This window comes from Sinocyclocheilus anshuiensis, unplaced genomic scaffold (assembly GCF_001515605.1).
Source record: "Sinocyclocheilus anshuiensis isolate Anshui unplaced genomic scaffold, SAMN03320099.WGS_v1.1 scaffold1762, whole genome shotgun sequence".
Classification (NCBI taxonomy): Eukaryota; Metazoa; Chordata; class Actinopteri; order Cypriniformes; family Cyprinidae; genus Sinocyclocheilus; species Sinocyclocheilus anshuiensis.
In genome coordinates, this window is record NW_015547656.1 from 128,234 (window position 1) to 146,342 (window position 18,109).

The 18,109-nt window shown below is 40.9% G+C and overlaps 1 protein-coding gene across 1 annotated transcript in view; it reads right to left on the reverse strand.

Annotated features, from left to right (window-relative positions):
• Positions 1-5,487: 5,487 nt before the first annotated feature.
• LOC107702160 (ATP-binding cassette sub-family G member 2-like) overlaps positions 5,488-18,109 on the reverse strand; it is a 27,471-nt gene continuing 14,849 nt past the window's right edge. Inside the window, 8 exon segments of the mRNA XM_016504400.1 lie at positions 5,488-5,997; positions 7,002-7,344; positions 7,427-7,551; positions 10,881-10,970; positions 11,224-11,306; positions 12,506-12,756; positions 16,425-16,526; positions 16,598-16,749. Of these exon segments, the coding sequence (XP_016359886.1) occupies positions 5,847-5,997; positions 7,002-7,344; positions 7,427-7,551; positions 10,881-10,970; positions 11,224-11,306; positions 12,506-12,756; positions 16,425-16,526; positions 16,598-16,749 (1,297 nt within the window). The 3' untranslated portion in view covers positions 5,488-5,846.

Here is an 18,109-nt window from a genome sequence, read left to right on the forward strand (position 1 = left end):
GTTTCCTTCAAACATGATGCTTAGAATTGAGGTTCATCAGACCAGAGAATCTTGTTTCTCAGAGTCTGAGGGTCCTTTAGGTGCTTTTTTTGTAAATTCCAAGTGTGTTTTCATGTGTCTTCACTGAGGAGAAGATTGAGTTTGGCCACTCCGACATAAAGCCCAGATCGGTGGAGTGTTGCAGCGATGTTTGTCCTTCTGTAGGTTTCTCCTATCTCCCCATATGATCATAGAGCTCAACTAGAGTGACCATCTTTTTGACCAAGACGGTGGCGCATATACATCGCGAGGCTCAGCGTCTCTCCAGTTTTTGCAATTTTGTAGTATTTTTCCTGCTCATCTCGGGCCTGTTCGCACTGAACAGCTTTGCTTTAACATCTTACACCCGACAGGAGCTTTTGGATATTGGTGTGCACTTTTCCAACAGTTTTATCACCAATCCTCGACTCATCCCTGAGATCTCCAGACCACCCGAGGCTACGCACTCTACCCGGCCGGGCGGAAGTGCTCCCAGGCCGCGTCGTGATCGTAAACAAAGGCGAGGTAAGCGCGGAGGGCTAAGAACTAAGCTAAAGCTAACATCGCTCCGGCTCTCTTTACCCAGCATTTTCCTCGCTAATGTGTGAACAAAATGGACAAGATACGACTTCACATCACCCACAGTAAGAGACTTTTGGACTGCAACTTCATGGTTTTCATAGAAACATGGCTACACAACGACGTACCCAATAATGCTATTGAGCTAGCCGGACGCTACACGCTCCGGGCAGATAGGACGGCAGATGACTCCGGCAAGACCAGAGGCGGAGGATTGTGCATTTATGTTAACAAAGCTTGGTGTACGAACTCTGTCATTGTTGGGAAACACTGCTCAGCTAACCTAGAGTTTCTCATGGTTAAGTGTATACCTTTTTATCTGCCACGGGAGTTCACTTCCACCATTATAACTGCAGCCTATATTCCACCAGATGCTAATGCCAAGCTTGCTATGAACGAACTGCATGCGGCCATTAGTAAACAACAGACTGCTCACCCGGAGGCTGCATTTATTGTCGCGGGTGATTTTAATCACTCCAACTTAAAGACAGTGCTCCCCAAATTTCATCAGCATGTTTCCTGCCACACTAGAGGAGACAAAACTTTGGATCATGTTTACACAAACATTGATGGAGCTTACATCGCAACCCCCCTCCCCCACCTGGGACAGTCTGATCACCTTTCTTTGTTTCTCACCCCTAAGTATTCACCCCTCATCAACTGTGTGAAGCCATCAGTGAGGACCATCAAAGTGTGGCCAATAGGAGCAGACTCTTTACTTCAGGACAGGTTTCAATACACGGACTGGAGTATGTTTGCTTCTCAGGCTGCCTGTGACTCTCACACGGACATTGATATCTATACCTCCTCTGTAATGGATTACATCAACACCACCATTGACAGTGTTACAACAGAGAAACAGATCACAACATACCCTAATCAGAAGCCATGGATGAACAAGGAGGTGCGACACCTGCTGAAAGCCCGCAACGCTGCCTTCAGATCAGATGACGCTCAGGCCTACAGCAAATCCAGGGCTAACCTGAGGAGGGGCATCAAAAAGGCCAAGTACTGCTACAAGCTAAAGGTAGAGGAACACTTTTCCAACTCTGACCCCCGACGCATGTGGCAGGGCATCCAGGTCATCAGTGACTACAAGCCAAGCAACTCCACTCCAACGGTCACAGACGTCTCTTTCCTTAACGAGCTGAATGACTTTTATGCTCGCTTCGACAGTGACAGCAAGGAGACGGCCACCAAGATCACACTCTCAGCAGACCACCAACCCCTCAAACTCACCTCCACAGATGTCTACACTGCATTGAGCCAGATCAACGCACGCAAGGCTGCTGGCCCCGACGGCATTCCTGGACGTGTGCTTAGGGCATGTGCAGAGCAGCTCGCAGGGGTCTTCACAGACATTTTCAACCTGTCCCTCACCCAAGCAACTGTGCCAACATGCTTTAAGTCCACATCCATTGTGCCAGTGCCGAAACACTCCTCCCCGACGTGCCTGAATGACTACCGCCCCGTAGCACTCACACCTATTGTTATGAAGTGCTTTGAGCGACTGGTCCTAGCTCACCTTAAGAACTGCCTCCCACCCACACTGGACCCACACCAATTTGCCTACCGTAGCAATAGGAGCACAGAGGATGCAGTAAGCACAGTGCTGCACTCGGTACTCACACACTTGGACAATAACAACACATATGTACGGATGTTGTTTGTTGACTTCAGCTCAGCATTTAACACTGTCATTTCCTCTAAGCTGACCACTAAACTTGGAGACACGGGCATTAACACCTCCCTCTTCAACTGGATTATGGAATTTCTGACCAACAGACGTCAGCATGTTAGGTCAGGCCACACCTGCTCCACCACCATCACACTCAACACCGGCGTACCACAGGGCTGTGTGCTGAGCCCATTCCTCTACTCCCTCTACACCCACGACTGCAGGCCTGTGCATGGATCCAACTCCATCATCAAGTTTGCAGATGACACCACGGTGATTGGCCTCATCAGAGACAATGATGAGACTGCCTACAGGGAGGAGGTACAGCACCTGGCCGCATGGTGCGCTGACAACAACCTGCTCCTTAACACCAGTAAGACCAAGGAGCTTATTGTGGACTTCAGGAAGAAGAAAGGAAGCACACATGACCCCATCCACATTAACGGGACGGTTGTTGAACGTGTCTCCAGCTTCAAGTTCCTGGGAACCCACATCTCGGAGGACCTGTCCTGGACCACAAACACCTCCAGCCTGGTCAAGAAGGCTAACCAGCGCCTCTTCTTCCTTAGGACACTGAAGAAGAACCAGTTGTCTTCAGCCATCCTGGTGAACTTCTACCGGTGTGCGATCGAGAACATCCTTTCCAGTTGTATCACAGTCTGGTATGGGAACTGCTCAGTTGCCGAGCGCAAGGCACTGCAGAGGGTGGTGAAAACCGCCCAACGCATCACAGGGACACCACTTCCTGCTATTGAGGACATCCAGAGGAAACGCTGTCTACGTGGAGCTCGCAGCATTCTTAAGAACTCCTTTCACCCTGACCATAGACTAACCTCCTGCCCTCCGGGAGGCGCTTCAGGAGCCTCCGGACAAGGACCAGCAGACTTAGGAACAGCTTTTTGCCTACAGCTGTCTCCTTACTGAATTCTGCCCGCTGACCCCCCCCACCACTACACTACACTACACACTCCTCACATCTCTCCTCATCACTACATCTGGTTTACAAAAGAGGGTCATGATTCCCAGAGCCAAATGATTCTGCCACAAACCCCAGGCTGAGTAACACACTCAGTGGAGGCACATCGGCCTCACGCTGTAAACTCAACACACTCGGTGGAGGAGCATCGGTCTCACAGTGTAAACTCAACACACTCGGTGGAGGAGCATCAGTCTCAAATGATTCTGCCACAAACCCCAGGAGTCTCAAATGATTCTGCCACAAACCCCAGGCTGAGTAACACACTCGGTGGAGGCGCATCGGCCTCACGCTGTAAACTCAACACACTCGGTGGAGGAGCATCGGTCTCACAGTGTAAACTCAACACACTCGGTGGAGGAGCATCAGTCTCAAATGATTCTGCCACAAACCCCAGGCTGAGTAACACACTCGGTGGTCGGTGGAGGAGCGTCGGTCTCAGGCTGTAAACTCAGCACACTCGGTGGAGGAGCATCGGTCTCACAGTGTAAACTCAACACACTCGTTGGAGGAGCATCGGTCTCACGCTGTAAACTCAACACACTCGGTGGAGGAGCATCGGTCTCACGCTGTAAACTCAACACACTCGGTGGAGGAGCATCGGTCTCACGCTGTAAACTCAACACACTCGGTGGAGGAGCATCGGTCTCACGCTGTAAACTCAACACACTCGGTGGAGGAGCATCGGTCTCACGCTGTAAACTCAACACACTCGGTGGAGGAGCATCGGTCTCACGCTGTAAACTCAACACACTCGGTGGAGGAGCATCGGTCTCACGCTGTAAACTCAACACACTCGGTGGAGGAGCATCGGTCTCACGCTGTAAACTCAACACACTCGGTGGAGGAGCATCGGTCTCACGCTGTAAACTCAACACACTCGGTGGAGGAGCATCGGTCTCACGCTGTAAACTCAACACACTCGGTGGAGGAGCATCGGTCTCACGCTGTAAACTCAACACACTCGGTGGAGGAGCATCGGTCTCACGCTGTAAACTCAACACACTCGGTGGAGGAGCATCGGTCTCACGCTGTAAACTCAACACACTCGGTGGAGGAGCATCGGTCTCACGCTGTAAACTCAACACACTCGGTGGAGGAGCATCGGTCTCACGCTGTAAACTCAACACACTCGGTGGAGGAGCATCGGTCTCACGCTGTAAACTCAACACACTCGGTGGAGGAGCATCGGTCTCACGCTGTAAACTCAACACACTCGGTGGAGGAGCATCGGTCTCACGCTGTAAACTCAACACACTCGGTGGAGGAGCATCGGTCTCACGCTGTAAACTCAACACACTCGGTGGAGGAGCATCGGTCTCACGCTGTAAACTCAACACACTCGGTGGAGGAGCATCGGTCTCACGCTGTAAACTCAACACACTCGGTGGAGGAGCATCGGTCTCACGCTGTAAACTCAACACACTCGGTGGAGGAGCATCGGTCTCACGCTGTAAACTCAACACACTCGGTGGAGGAGCATCGGTCTCACGCTGTAAACTCAACACACTCGGTGGAGGAGCATCGGTCTCACGCTGTAAACTCAACACACTCGGTGGAGGAGCATCGGTCTCACGCTGTAAACTCAACACACTCGGTGGAGGAGCATCGGTCTCACGCTGTAAACTCAACACACTCGGTGGAGGAGCATCGGTCTCACGCTGTAAACTCAACACACTCGGTGGAGGAGCATCGGTCTCACGCTGTAAACTCAACACACTCGGTGGAGGAGCATCGGTCTCACGCTGTAAACTCAACACACTCGGTGGAGGAGCATCGGTCTCACGCTGTAAACTCAACACACTCGGTGGAGGAGCATCGGTCTCACGCTGTAAACTGAACACACTCGGTGGAGGCGCATCGGTCTCAGGCTGTAAACTCAACAGTCGGTGGAGGAGCATCGGTCTCACGCTGTAAACTCGTTCGTCATCAAGTCAACATAAGACACATAGTATGAAGTAATTAATAGCAATACAAATAAGAACACAAACAATCCAATTTATAAAATACATATAAATAATAGAAATATTATTGTAATATATTTTATATTTTGATATTTTATTTTTTTTATTTGGTTTAACTGTGCAGGTGTTTTTATGATAATGAGAATCATAGGAACTGGAAAATTAAACGAAAAACTGTTTTGCTTAAAATAATCAGAGCATTTGTTTTCATTAAACATTGCTGTGCTAAAAAATTACAGAAGTATTTTATATTAACAAAATATATAAATGAAACTTACAAAAAACATGTACAGCAAACAAACCCAACTAAAAGGTGTCAAACTGGAGTAACTCTATATTGCCATATTTACTTACTGTACTGTTACTGAATAATCCATTGGGAAAAAAAGTAAAATAGTTTGAACATAACAAAAAAATAGATTTCTGATACACATCTTTAGTGTGAAAAGTTGAGAACAATAAACCTGAGCAATGTCAATGCTTCACATGATTTGTTTCTGCAGCATGACTGGATGTGTTTGTATGATTTCCTTCAGCATACGATGGTGTTTGAGTGGGAAACAGTGCGTGTAATATCTGTTGGATGTGGTGGATGTTGTCGGAGTGTGTGAGGAAGACCACAAGCTTGTGTTTAGGAGAATTTCTTGATGAAGCGCAGCTTGAGGTAAGCGATGATGAGGAAGATGAGGGTCATGATTCCCAGAGCCAAATGATTCTGCCACAAACCCCAGGTTGAGTAATCAATGCCCTGATCGCTCAGAAAGCCCTCGCCTGTCGAACAGCTGCAATGACAAAATGATGAGAACATTATCAAAATTACTTTAGCATCATTGCACGTTGGTTTTCTACACTAGCTACATTCACATGCAACCAAATAATCCGTTAGTAATTGGATTGATGGCTCAAAAGCCTTCATTATTCGATCTAATTGAGCTCGATCCACATGAAATTTCGATCAGATTAGAAGGGATGGTGTAGACCTATTCTAATCAAATCGAGAGGACATGCAAACACATGATCGGATTGAAAACCGAAACTGCGCATGTGCAATGACCTCTTCACTCGCTTCACTTGATTTGAAACAAAGAAAAGAAGCAATGGCCGGAGAATAGTATGTGCAACCAGCAGGAAACTGCATTTTCGTGCAGTGTGCGCATGTCAAAAGATCAAAGCCGATATTGAAGCTTGTGACTGACATATAAACGCGCACATCAACCCCATCACGTTATGTAGCGTTCATGTAAACACTACGTTCGGATTCATCAATCAGAATTATTTCATTCCAATTGAAACAAAAGGTGTCCATGTAAACGAAGCTACTGAAATATTGTTGAATGAGCTCGTTTTGGCACTAAGTGAGTGATACATGAAAATGCACTGGAGCAACTGTAGCTTAAATTGATGGAAGGATCCTATTGGCTGAGAGAACTTAACTGACAAGGCGTTTCAGCTGCGATGCATCAGTGAAGCAGTATTTAAGCAGGCATTCTGGCTGGAGCGACAGCCCTCGTGTAAGATCTATGCATGCAAAGATGCATTGCATTTTAATCATGTATTACTACATGCTGATATTACCATTAACTAAGAATAATAAATGCTTCAGAAGTCTTTTTCATTGTTAGTTTAACTAATGTTGACAAATGGAACCTTATTGTAAAGTGTTAGCATTTAGTTTATTTCAAGAAACACATTTTAGTTCATTAACATTTCTTTTATTTCATGTAACATGTTTTTGATGATTTTACTTTGTTGATTGTTAATTAGTCACATGCAGATTGATACTCACACTTGTGTTTCTACACCGCTCGTGTTCCTCTTGTCACAGAAGGTGAGACCGGTGAACTCATTGATTTCCAAAGCCTGCAAGAACATTCATCATCATCATCATCATCATCAGCCACAAATAGACATTGTTTTAGAGAGTGTGTGTGTTTGTGTGTGAGAGAGAGTGTGTGTGTTTGTGTGCTTCTTCACCATCATAAAGACAAAGCTGATGGTCATGAAGATGTTAGCGATGGCCACCACTGTCTGATCAGCAGAGATGGCTAGAGTCATGGACGTGGCTGTGTACGACACCAGAATGATGGAGAACAAGAATATGAAGAACGCCTCGGCAGACGCCTTCAGTCCTGCACAGCAAGCACAAACACATCAAGCCACACGTCTGATATCAGACGGACATGAATGATGCAATGACGGCGTGAGTCTCACCGATCATCCAGTACGCCACGCAGCTGAAGATGAAGGCCGGGATGGTGCGCAGAGTCAGGATGTCAGACAGGATCTTAGACAGGAAGTACACCGACACTCTGTAGTATCCGCTGATGTACTCGTGCCTGAGGACACGCCCACCACCACGACATCAATCAATCAATCAAATATTCAAATTACAATCAATCACCAAGAATGGCACAGAAAATATCAGGCTTATTGCTTTTATACAACAGTTATTCCATATACGTAGTAAGGTTTCACAAAATAAAACAGAGCAAATAAAGTGTAATGATATTAATAAAAACAGTATTCTTCCACCAAACAATGTAGCTCCTCAGAAACGGCTGTGGTTGCAACAAAGTGGTTACCGAGCAACAGGCAAACGTAAACAAAGCTGTATGTTACTTTGTAGAGTCATTTACAACAGCTTCGAACGCGGCTCAACCAATCAGAATCAAGCACCGGAACTATCCGCTTTATAAACTTTATTTTAAACTCAAGTTAATGCGTTAGCGTAATCTTTAACACGCTTTGACAGATGCGTGTGCCATTTAATGTGAGATAGGTTTCCTCAGCGCATAATTAGCATTTTACGGTATTATCCTTTTCTGTAAATGTTACATATTCATTCATGTTTCTATTTTGCATGAAGGCTCGTCCTGACGGTCTGCGTTAAACTTCAGACTACACTGTTATCGGTCTGTTATTGGACGTAAAATTTAGGTTTAAAAGTCAACATGTAATTCAAGTATTTTATGATAGTAACTGTAAAGGGATAACAGAGTGTAATTGAAAATAAATGTAAGACGTTTCTTACATTTACAGTATAAAGAAATGACAGTAACAGGTGTTCCTGCAGGACATTCCTCTCATCTGTTAACACTGAGTTTGTGTTTTTCTTTACTATCTACATCATTATTATTTCCATTTTTAATATAGGGAATTAAACTGTCCTTTGTCCATTTGTCTGTTTAAACTGTGCTTTATAACTCTTTTACACATAATGTATAGCATAGAGATATATTCAGTATGTTTTCCTAGCATTCAGTTGGCACGTTTGTTTGAAGGACAGCATTGGGCAGGATGTGGAATAGTATGCTTTGTGTAAAAAAAACACAAACAAAAAAACCCCATTAATCGATTAATCGAAAAAATAATCAGGCAACTAATCATTCTTATAAAGCAGGCTTGATCCCCCCGATGGACATCAAAACTAGATGTAGCTGGGGGTCAGATAGAAAGTAGGCTAGCCTGCGCATAATATGGAGATTTACTTGTAAATATTAATATGTATTTGTATAGCTCTGACTTATTTAAAAAATGTAATTTTGGCAGCCCCTGAAATGGGTCGTATTGACAGTACCTGAGCGGTTGAAGAATACGCTACAGCGCTCATTCAAAGACATGCATTTATTGCTTGGACGGGCCAAGAACACCTGAAATGCATGTGCAGATTCAGTCGAGAGATAAAGTTTACCCTCTTCAACTTAATGCTGTTGAACTGAATTTACAGAGAAAACTATTTGCTAAAATAACCACAACATTAACAGCAACGCTAAAATACAAGCGTGTTGTAATACTAGTCAGATGCGCATGAAAGTTGCACGTGTTACGATAACATTAAACACTGTGTGATTTCTTTCAGAATCATCATTGGCGTTTAGAAAGACGATAATAGGTTACATAAAAGTTTTTTACCTACAGTAAAAATGAAGATAAGGTGTGAATAATTACATTTTAGACACATTGTCAGTAATTTCGCCAACAAAAATAAGGAGAACTGTTGTGCGTCTCTGATCAACACACAGAATCCAAGTTTTTAAACGAATCGACTGAATCAATGATTCAGTGAGCCATTCATAAAGGCAGTCACTTGCTTCATTTCTGAATGAATCAGCCGTTTGAACGAATCGTTTGAATGAATGACTGAATCATTCATTTATTAAGACAGGGATTTGTCACCACCTACTGGCGCTTTTAGTTTTATATTTAGAGCATTGTTTCTTTTTAAAAATAATTTTATATTTCACTAGCCTATTTATTTGTGTTTTTGTATGTTGAATTAAAATGTATTTCTAAAGCTACTTTTTTGTAATGTCTAAATTTAGTTTTTTCTAAATTAACAATAACTATTATCTTTAATAACAACTTTATCTTTAATTAATCGGCACATGATGTGCATGTTAATTAATTAATCTTATTAATTTGAGATTAATTAATTGGCACATAATGTAATTAATTAGATTTAAAAAACAATCAATTGACAGCCCTATTTAAAACATAAGAAATACCCCCCCCCAAATCTTCTGACCCCCCCGATGGTCACTGGTCACTGTGTAATTCGCACCCTGCAACTAATCGATTATCAAAATAATCGTTAGTTACAGCCCTACCCACGACCTTTGGGTTATAAGTCCAACTCTCTATTTTGTATTCCTAAAAATATAGTTTTTAAAAAACAAAACTTAAGAAGAAATCAAATTCTTGAAACAAATCTTCTTAAAAATCATCACAAATGACTTCTTAACCCTCTAGTGCTCTTTAGCCATTTTTGACTTCATTCGAATGGTACAAAACTTGGTGAAGGTTTTGGCACTTTCTACGTGGAAAAACCCCACAAAACAAATTCATGATTTGAAAAGGTTAAATGGTCCTGAAAATAATAGTCACACTTGTACTGTTCACAGTCAAAAATCACCACATTACAGGGGATGAATGGGAAGCGAATTTCATCTAGTGGAAACGTTTGGTACTGCACCCAAACAAAATCTAATACTGTACATTCTTTTGTGATATCAACCTCAAATTTGGAGCACAACTTGTTTAGATTTATGGCTTTGATTTTCACACAGTTTTAGATTGAAACGTTTGGAAAAATACATATTTCATATAAATGCTGTATTTTTGTGTACTTTTAAAACAATACACAAAATTCTATAAAAAACAATTTTTATTTAACTTTTTTTAAACAAAACAAAAAACTTGAAATTAAATATTAAGATTATGTTTATTATATATTAAGATTATTTTATTTATTTACCTGCATGTCATGTGATCACCAGAGGAATTACAGGTGCATCTCAATAAATTAGAATGTCGTGGAAAAGTTCATTTATTTCAGTAATTCAACTCAAATTGTGAAACTCGTGTATTAAATAAACGACATTCTAATTTATTGAGATGCACCTGTATATTTCACCAAAGTATTTGACAAATATTATTTAAAATAAATAATAATAATAATAATAAATAAAATAAATAAACCTGTATTAAAACTACAAATACTCCCACTATCAACTAATTACTCTACATTTATTTACTTGCATAAGTTATTTCACCTCCTACAGAATGTTTGGATAAACTCTTTTTTTTTTTTTTAAAGGAAGAACCGGTTCTCATTTGCCAACTCTAGTGTGTGTGTGTGTGTGTGTGTGTGTCTGTGTTTACTCACACAAACAGATTCCTCTCTGCGATGAAGAGTTCAGCTGAGGAAACAGAGCTGAAGCACTGATTGACGGTGATGAAGAAGAGCACGCCTATCCTGAAACACACACATACACACACACTACTGATAGAGGACAACTAATAGGAGTTTTTCAAAATGTATGAGGCACGAAGTATATTAAGTTGCAACACAATTTTACTCTGTAAATTATATTTGAAAACAGCAGGGCTGAAAAGATCGCTTTTGATAATCAGATCTGAACACTGAATCACTTCTAATTCAAGCAGAAATGATTCATCTCACAGAAATATTGAAATAATTATAGAACTGGATGAATGTGTTTTCATACCTGTTTTGAATGCCGCTCGAATTATCCTTCACTCCAAAAAATATGACTCCAACAACCAGAGCCAGGAAAATCGTCACTCCTATCTGGAGAAACAATCTCAGATTAATATAGAAATACTAACATCAACCCAAATTAAAACTTCATCTTTATTTTCTTTTAACATTTATTTATATATAAATCTATATTTTCTTTTCACATATATTTTGTTTAATGACAAAAAAAAGAGAAAAAATATAAATGAAATATTTTCAGTGTTGCTTAAGTTCATATCACCAGCAAATGAATTTCAAATATATTGTGAATATTCAATGAATCAAACTGAATTCATATAAATCTATGAGCATAGTTGACGAAAATCAAATAATTAATAAAATGCTAATGTAAAATGAATATAAATCATTTTGAACTGAAAATAATCTAAATAAAGCATCTATTAAAAAAGATGAAATATTTTTTGTTTACCTGCATGAGCTATTATATTTCACTAAAACAATAAAAAAAAACCTGTTACTTAACATGAAATACATAAAATTAACAATTAAATATAAAATTATTTTACTTAAAATAAAATAATTTTTTTTTTATTTTATTTCAGCCAGTTGCCAAGGAAACATCCAATTTTCATTTAGTTTAACTTGATGTATAAAAATAACTACAACTATAAAAATAAAAATAGACATTTAAATAACAAAACAAAAATAAAATACATGACAAAAACAACAAAATTACTAAACCTTTAACTAACATTAAAATAAAAACAGAAAACAGAAAAATTTAAATAAATCATTTTGAAATTAAAACAATCAAAATAAAACAATAAACACTAAAAAAGATTAAATTATTTGTTTACCTGCAAGTCACGATACCATTAACCACAGTTATATTTCACTAAATTACCTGAATTATATTTCACTAAAACCATTAAAAAAGTTACTTGAAATAAAATACCTGAAATAAAATATAATATATTTTTTAAATTATACTTATTTTATTTCAGTTGCCAAGGCAACTTTTAATTTACTAAACTAAAAATGAAATTGAAATTAATAAAAAATATATAGACATAAACAGACATCTAAAATTACCAAAATATAAAAGTAAAACTCATTTAAAATAATAATTAAAACTATACTAGTATCTCAAATATACTAAAATAACATTATGTGTCTTGTTAAATTACTGAAATATTGTCTTAAAATCTCAGAGGGACTTCAGTTAAATATCTCAGCTCAAAGGCTGATAAAAATATCTGTGAATGCCTGATGTAGACGGCGGCACTGACCTGAGCGAATGAGGTCTGCGGGTTCAGCATGAGGTTCCTGAAGGTTCTCTTGAGAACCCAGTTGAACTGGTGGAAGAAGGACGTGTTGTAGGTGATGGTTCTGGATTTGGGTCGAGTGCTGTAGTCCTGTCCCTGAACGATTCGCTCCAGCTCGCTTTTGGTCTGTTTGTAACTGGAGCTGTTCTTGTATTCCTCCACCAAACTGTCCTCGATGCCCTTCAGAGATGAACTCAGCTGCTCCTGGTCCAGGTCTGACACACACAAACACATTTATTTAAACAAAAAACGTCTCGGGTTACATGCAAAAACCTTGTTTCCTGAATAGGGAATGAGATGCTGCGTAGTGATGATGCATTGGGAACGCCCCTTGGGCGGTGCCAATCTGAAACTGTATGAAATCACGCCAATTTATTGGCTGATGTCACAGGCGTCTCCTCAGTGGCGCTACTTCACTCACCTAATAATAGTGAGCGCGCCATCAACTCCTCAGATTCTCTACCGAAGAAGCCTCTTCGGCAACATAAGGAACTTGGCAGCAAACACAGCGTCTCATTCCTTATTCAGGGAACATGGGTTACGCGTGTAACCCGAGACGTTTCCTTTCATAGGTTCACTCAATGCTGCGCAGCAATGACAACGATATACCACACACACCAAGCTAAGCACTGCTGTGTCTGGCCCGAAGAGTGGGAACCAGACTAAACTCAGTCGGTTGGTTCATGCAGAAAGAACCCAGGAACCAGGAGTTGCGTCCAAATCCAGGTTGTAAAACCTGATAAAAAAATGCCACCCTGCCACAACACAAATATCCTCAGAAGGGACCTTTTTAAAAAGAGCCTGGGATGATGCGACACTCCTATTAGAGTAAGCTCTAAGGACTAGAGGTGAAGGGAGTCTACGCACCTCATAAGCTAGAGAGATAGCGTCTTTCACCCAATGAGAAATCCTGTGCTTGGAGGCGGCAAGCCCTCTGCGGCCAGCACCAAAGCACACTAGCATTGGGATGACTTGTACCACAGGCCAGAGTAGTCTACATAAATCTTCAGGGCCCAAACAGGGCAAAGTAGATGAAGCCTCTCCTCCAAAGAAGAAGCAAAGGAAGGAGGACAGAAGGCATGAAGCACAACCACTTGGGAACGGAATGACGTGGCCAAGACTTTGGGGATGTAACCAGTTCTGGGTCGCAGAAACACCTTCACAAGACCCGGGGGAAACTCCATGCATGGCTCACTCACAGAGAAAGCCTGCATATCCCCTACACACTTGAAAGAGGCCAACACTAACAAAAGCGCCACCTTAATGGTCAGAATCTGGTCAGGAGTCAACTCAAAAGGTGGTCCCGATAACCCCTCCAGGACGACTGATAATGGCCGCAACGTAAATCCTCAAAGTAGTCATGCTCCGGCATTAAAGTACTCTTGCAGAAATTAAAGCACTGAGCCAACTGGTCAGCTGAATCCTGCCCTGAAATTGAGACAGTAGGGTCCTGATTAGAATATCCCACTGGGTTTGCTCCACCAGGGAAGGCAACTCCGAGAACCATGTCTGGGATGGCCAGAACGGGGCCACCAACAGGAGTCTGATCCCGCATTCCTTCACTCTGCAAAGAACCACAGGAATCAATTTGACCGGAGGAAATGCATACAATCTCAGATCCGGCCAAGGGGTAGCAAAAGCGTCAATCCCCAGGGGCGCCGGGTGTGACAGGGAGAACCAAAGGGGGCACTGAGTCAAGTCCTGCGATGCAAGGAGGTCTACCTCTGCCTCGCTGAAAAGACTCCAAATCTCAGCCACCGTCTGGAGGTTCAGCATCCAGTCCCCCGACCTGAGTTGCTGTCTCAACAGGAAGTCCACTGCAAGGTTCAAAACACCCGGTAAGTGAACCTGCCTTAAGCCCAGAGGAGACAACGCACATGCCTGTTCAGAGTGTGTGACCTCGCTGGTAGTTTATGTGAGACACCACCGCCATGTTGTACATCCTGACTATAACATGACAACCCGTCAGGACTGGAAGGAAGTGATCCAGGGCTAGAAAGACGCCGCACAACTCTAGGCAGTTTATGTGCCATGAGAGAAACTCGCCTGTCCAGATGCCACGAGCTGGTCTGCTCTCGAAGGCCGTGCCCCAACTGGTCAGGGAGGCATCTGTCATGATAATCGGACAATGGGAAACAGCGCCTATCCTGACCCCTTGTAACAGAAAAAGAGGCTCTCTCCACTTCCCGAGAGCATGGAAGCAACTGTGCAAAACCCTCAGCAAGCGGAGAGCCGTCCAGGAAGGGCAAATTCCTCTGAGTTTCATCCACCACAGAAAGACCTCATGTGGAGCAGTCCCAGTGGCAGCACAAGAGAGGCTGCCGCCACGAAACCCAGATATCTGCGACAAATGCCCACCGTGACATGATGGCCACACTTGAAGCAGGCTAAACACACTCGGATACTGGAAACCCGAGCTGCCAAACAGGCCTGCATCGAGAGTGAATTGAGCTGGACACCCAAGACATTGGTTCTCTGGGAAGGAGTTAAGATGCTCTTCTGAGCGTTCAGCTTGAGGCCAAGAGACTGAAGCTGGTGGAGAAGAATTTCCCTGTCACAACACACCAGCTCCCTTGTTTGAGTCAATCCAGGTAGTTAAACACACGGATGCCCTGGAGCCTCAAAGGGGCCAGAACCGCATCCATACACTTGGTGAACATCTTTGGAGCCAAAGCCAGGCAGAATGGCAGAACCTTATACTGGTACGCCTTTCCCCCAAAGGCAAACCTCTATATACCAGAAAGCGCATGGCGGCAGATATCACAGACTTGAAATCGGAGAGCATTTCAAAGGGGGACAAATATGTTTGAACGGTCGGTCCCTCGCTCCTGAAACATGGGAAGCTCTCCGTTTCCTAACCCGAAGATCAGGAACGGCTCAGCAAAGCTGAAGCAGAAGGTTGGTCCTACAGGGCTTGGAGGAAAGAAGAGGGTGGGACTTCCAGGATGGAGCAGACAAAGGCGAGAGGTGTGTGGCCAGTGTGTCCTCAGTCACTGGAATGCTAGCATAGCCCTGCTCCACAGAACCAACAAGACTGATGAAGTCAGAGGCCGCTGCATTAGTGAGACGAGCAGAAAAAGGCTGCTTCCAGGATCTTGAGATCTCATGATGAAGATCACTGAAAAATGTCAGCTTTCTCCGAACGGGACGTGAATTAGGGCTGCTCAGGAAATGCTTGTCAAGCTTGTCAAAGCACATAATACAATTACTAAATCTTCTTAATTAAATAATTAATATATAATATCTTAATTATTAAAATGCATAATTAAAATATAAAAATTAACATAATTCAAATGAATAAATCCAATAAAAGTATATTCAGATAACACTGTTTTCAGCTTTTTAGTTAAAAAATAGCTAAATGTTTTCTAAAAAATGTAATATAAAAATGTCCATGATTTTCTGAATTTACATTGAGTTTTAAAATGTCATATTTATGATTGATATTTATTCAGATCATCATGACTGTGGGAACACTGTAGTTATGCCCATGATATAATTCATAATTATTTAATTTGTACGGATATAAAGCCTCCAATGTCATTAAAATAACGCTAACAAAAATAATTATAGTTTAGTATAGCTTTTTAGATCTGATTAGAGTGAACAGGATTTAATTAGGTTGTGCGGAAAGCATTTTGGTCAACGCCAGTTGTTTTAAATGTGCTATAGAAATAAATCATTACTGTATTGTATTTATCTTATATATAATAAAAATACAATAATAATAATAAAATGGAATAAAATAATAAAAATAAAATGCATTTTAAAATAAACATTCTACATCATTCAAACAGTCTCTTCCTGTCTAAGTGGCATTTCCTGACTAAAATAAGCTGCATGTGGCCTTTATACTGCAAGAAAACAAGGGAAACTGTCGTACCCTCATTGTCGTTTAACTTGTTGAGAGTGACGGCGGTGGAGTCTCCATTGATGACATCCAAGAAGAAATCAGCAGGGTTGTTATGAGGTTCACAGGTGTATCCTGAGACACACACACACGCATCAGTATCGGGATGTGAGGGTCTGTTCACGTGTGTGTGTGTGTTTTCATACCGATCTGCATGAAGTAGTCCAGGGCATCCTGAGCCGGCCCGTGATACACCAGCCTTCCTCCCACCAGCAGCGTGAGGCTGTCGAACAGCCGGTAGATAGAGTACCGCGGCTGATGGATGGACAGGATGATGGTGCGACCGCTGTTCGCCATTCTGAACAAACCACAGGTTAAACACACGGGACCGTTAAAACACAGAACGGCACAGTGCTGTAGGTAAATCTCACAACAATTTCAGTCATATTTCATCGCACAAGAGCAAAAGAATTATTAAATGTAATTTTATTTAATTTTAAAATCAAATTATTCATTTAGAAATAAAAATGATATGGAGATTAGTTATTATTAAATATGTAAAAAAAAAATATTAAAAAAATTATAAATAATACATAAGAGATTTGGCCCATTGTGATATCTTCATTATTTAACAAAATTATACAAACACACATTACATTTTAATTTTTAGCTATTATTAAATGTATAAATAAAATGCATATGAAATGTAAATACAAAAATTCTATTTTTTAGGATTTGCTCCCGTACTTTTTTTTTCATCATTTAACAAAATAATATATTATAAGTAATATATTATGAAATATACTACAATATTATTAATACTACATATTCTAACATATATATTATATAATATAGTATAATTAAATGTAAGTGAAAAATTTAATTTAGAATACAATATAACTTAAGGCTGTGCATATTTGTGGCAGAAATGTGGGATATTCATATAGAATTTTCTTATATTATTAAAACATGTATTAAATGTATTAAAGGAGTAATTGAATATAATTACAGTATTTTTGTGTTTAAGCTATAGTGTTTGTGCATGCTAAATAGACTACTGTTTTTCACACAAATACTTAGAAACCATATAGTTAGATTTTTACCGAGGTGCTTTATGTGTGGTTTTAACTGTGGTTATCATGATCTAAATGTATGCTACTATGGAAGAACAATGGTTAATGTTAATAAAAGTCAAACAACCAGAATAATTCAATTTCACCATATAAAAATGAGGTTGTTACAATTGTTACTGTTTTTGATAATGAACATAAATGTGCATCTGCATCCTAACCCAAGCCACTATCAAATGTGCATTTCTGAGAGACAAAAATACATAAAATTATTAATATTGCAGCCTGAAAAGCAAACCGTGCTGAAGATGCACGTCATCAAAGTCAGGAACACAAACCTGTTTCGTGATTTGAAATAATCTCACTCATTAGAACATGCAGAAACTAAGAAAAAATGACTGGAAAAGTGTAAAGAATTCAAAAGCGTGAAGTGTTTGTCATGTTCTGACCATAAAGAGTAGTTTAAAACCACTATTAACAGTCTGATTTCTACAACTTTCACTTAGGAGCAAAAATCTGCATTTAAACTTGAAAGAAATAAAGATTTGAAATTTATTATCGATATCGACTGATATGAAAAATTTTATCGTGATAATTTTTTGGCCCATATCGCCCAACCCTAGTTTTGGCCAAAACAATTTCTGAACA